The 3,651-nt window shown below is 39.1% G+C and overlaps 1 protein-coding gene across 1 annotated transcript; it reads left to right on the forward strand.

Annotated features, from left to right (window-relative positions):
- Positions 1 to 1,214: 1,214 nt before the first annotated feature.
- Positions 1,215 to 2,941, forward strand: LOC147889272 (putative serine/threonine-protein kinase PBL22). Its single transcript, XM_087392038.1, has one exon. It carries the CDS (start codon positions 1,291 to 1,293, stop codon positions 2,740 to 2,742), a length of 1,452 nt encoding a protein of 483 aa, XP_087248164.1. The 5' UTR covers positions 1,215 to 1,290; the 3' UTR covers positions 2,743 to 2,941.
- Positions 2,942 to 3,651: the final 710 nt, after the last annotated feature.

The raw sequence follows: 3,651 nt of genomic DNA on the forward strand, positions 1-3,651 counted from the left end.
AACATTTCATTTTACATCACACACATTGTTCATTTCATGGGCTCAAGGAATTATTTACCACTTTGCTTTGAAAACCTTAGACAATTGAGACTTTCATTTGAATATCATCTGCACATTGTGCATTTACTTTTAATTGACAGTTTTATTTGAAACATCAATTTGAAATTACATATCATATTTTTATTATTTACACATTTGACAATTCACATTGACATTATTTGACAAATAGATATATTATTATATGTTGCACCTATAAATTTTTGGATATATAGAAGAAATATGAGAGTTTTAAAAATTTTTAAAATTATTATTAGCCTACAGTGTATCATATTAAAATTAAATTATGCAAGATTCTTATATATATCCTCATTTTTAATATAAAAATTCACATGGATAATACAATGTTCTTGGTTGCATAAACAACTCATTTCTATGTAGGTAATTGAAATCACCACATAGAAAAGATATATTTTTGCTAAATAACTATATAGAAACTTAGAATCCACTTATTCTCCATATAAAAAGTCACATTTCTTAGAAAAGACCCCACTTCTTATATAGGAAACATAAAATCCACTTCATTCACCATATAGAAAGTCACATTTCCTACATAGCATTGCATGGTCTATATAGGAAATAGGAAATACAAAAGACCTCATTTCCTATATAGATAACATAGAATCCACTTGGTTCTCCACATTAAAGTCAAATTTCCTAGATAGCACTACCTTGTCTATATAGGAAAAAGAATTTCCTACATAAAGGGGAGAAAATCGCTCTTCCTATCTAGGAAATATGCTTGAATTTTCTAGTTGCCTAGCAATTTCCTATATAGAGATAGGTCCAAAGTCCCTTGTGCATGCACTGCACTGTAAATACAAAGCCCTCCACAGAGTATTCCACTTTTTTGGGACGGGATACCACTCAAGCAACCGAAGGTTGCCATCCACGTCCAAACGGACCTTTCTGAAGACCTTGGAGCGTTTGCAGTTGAATGTGTCGATCGGCAAAGGGGGTGCAAGGCCCGCATCATCGTAAAGAACAATTGAAGTAGCTGTAGAATTCATCCTCAATGTCCAAGTGCCTGAAGGAGTAGGGAGCGCGTCGGATGCTTGTGGAGACAATTCTATCTGTGACTATGATCAAAACACCAAAACGGTGGGTGCGGAAGGTTGCCCATTGACAGAACCCACCGATTCCATATGCTCTTGCCCTGCAGGTTTTACGCGATCGGATGGATATTGTCGCCCAAATTCTGCAATCGACTGCTCTCAGTTCATTACGACGTCCATGCCCCATACAGCTTTTGGTGAGCCCACAGCGAATCCTGATCTGCAGCTCTTGAGCCAGCAAGATTGCGTAAACGATTGTCTCAAAGACTGCACTTGCAAAGCAGCCACCCACCAGAACTCTACCTTATATTGTTGGCTTCACAGAGATAATCTCTCCAACGGAAAAAGTAACGCTAGTGATACACGAATATCATACATTCGAACCATTAATGCTTCTATTCCAACAACAAGCGACACCAGCAAAGGTAGCAGGACGTTTCCAATTTACGCTATAGTCCTTATTTCAGCATCATCGTTAGTAGCAATTTGCTTGTGTGCGGCGTACTGGATAAGATCACCATGGAGGAGCTGGGGCAGTGGCAGTGGCAGAGTTCCTCTCATTCAGGAACTAGACATGACAGAGAGGATTGGAGGGCCGAAGCGGTTCACCTTCCAGGATCTGTACATGGCGACGGAGGGATTCAGTGAAGGTAGCAAAATTGGGGCTGGGGGCTTCGGATCTGTGTATAAAGGAAGTTTCCAACTAGCCAACAAGCCCAATACTAAGCTGGATGTGGCTATCAAAAGGCTGAATCGAGAACAAGGTGCCAGAGAAGACGAAGGAAACAGTGATTTCCTTGCAGAGGTTGAAATTCTCGCATCCATTCGCCATAATGATGTTGTAAGCCTGCTGGGCTATTGTGCTGAGGGTCCAGAACGCCTCCTAGTGTATGAATTTGTATCAAATGGCTCTCTAGACAGGTATCTTTTCTCTACATCTAATGTACTAGATTGGAACACTCGCTTCCATATTGCAGTAGGAGCTGCAACTGGGATAGAGTATTTGCATACCCATTGTCCGAAGAAGATAGTGCACAGAGATATCAAACCAGCAAACATTCTAATCGATCAGGATTTCAAACCCAAAGTGGCAGATTTTGGGGTGTCACAAATAATGGGTCCTGAGAGAACACATCTGACAAATTATGCTCCTGGAGGTACACCAACTTACATGGCACCAGAGTGCTGGAGGCTGGGAGCTATGGTGACGGAGAAGGCAGATGCATATAGTTTTGGGGTGGTTCTGCTGGAAATTGTAAGTGGAAAGAGGGTAGCAAAACAACAACTAGGAGAAGATGGTGGTCAAGCAGAGGCAAGGAAGAAAAGAGTGCTGTATTTCCAGCAAGCTGTTGAATGGATGGAGGAAGGAAAATATGGAGATTTTAGTGATGAAAATTTGAAAGGAAACTATAGTGAAGAGGATGTTGAGAGGCTGGTTAAGGTTGCATTTTGGTGTCTGCAAGGTGATCCTAATCAAAGGCCATCTATGGAGGATTTGCTAGTGATGATCAAAGGGCACAAGGCAGTCTCCGTTCCTCCACTCTCTGGTCTCTTGGAGTTTTCGCATGCTTTAAGGTCCAATCCGTTAATTTCACAGAAATCTGTCGTTCATGGAGAGCAAATTATGTAACATGCCAAATGCTGATCTAAGATGCCAAATGCAGATAAACTTAACATAAATCTCTAATTCCCTTTGCTACTCTAAGATGCCATATGCTGATCAATGTAGTACAGCTAGATAAGCTTAACACAAATCTCTTCACTTTTCTATAGCGTAGGGAGCTCATTTGTAAGTCTCTTGAAAGTACTTCTTGGCCTAAGAGGTCTTATGTAATTGCCTGCCCTTTCAAAATTCATAGTCATGATATATAGTTTTTGTGGACTTTTTATGAGTCATGACGTACTTTTTTAATCCCCCATTTTAAAAACTAGAATTCCACGTGGGATGTGAAGTGTCAAGCATGAGGCATTTTTTTAATTTTCCACTTTTAAAACTAGAATGAGAGGTGGGATGTGAAATTCCATATAATGGATAATTTTCATTTGCCAAAACATTAGAAAAAAATAGAGCTCATTTTGGGGCCTTAAGAAAATCGCTATATTTTTCTTTTGTCTTGCTTCAAAATAAATAGTTTTTAAAAGCAAACTTACAAAGTATGTGTTCTAGGTAGACGTGCATTTAATAAGAATACTTGAGCTACTTTATTATATCTAACACGTGATATAGAATTTGGTGTTTTTTTACCTCATCAACGCGTCTCGAGTGGGCCAAAATAACTGAAATGACTTTTAAAACACTAAAAACGAACAACTAGAGGCTTGGAAAGGGCCTAAAAGGCTTGGAAAACCAAATCTGCAAAAGGCGATTTGATAAGTTGAGTAGGCTTCTAATCACTTTCTTCCACACCATTGTTTTTTTTGGACCTTTTTGGCCTTTTTTGTGCCTCTGGGGTTGCTTTCAGCTCTTCAAAAGTCATTAAGATACAATGACGATTGATGGGAGAAATTACATTCATTTTAATCTCAAGGTGTCGCCAGA

Source organism: Dipteris shenzhenensis, chromosome 20 (assembly GCF_047967505.1).
Source record: "Dipteris shenzhenensis isolate YYH24624 ecotype China chromosome 20, Dip_SZ_1.0, whole genome shotgun sequence".
Lineage (NCBI taxonomy): Eukaryota > Viridiplantae > Streptophyta > Polypodiopsida > Gleicheniales > Dipteridaceae > Dipteris > Dipteris shenzhenensis.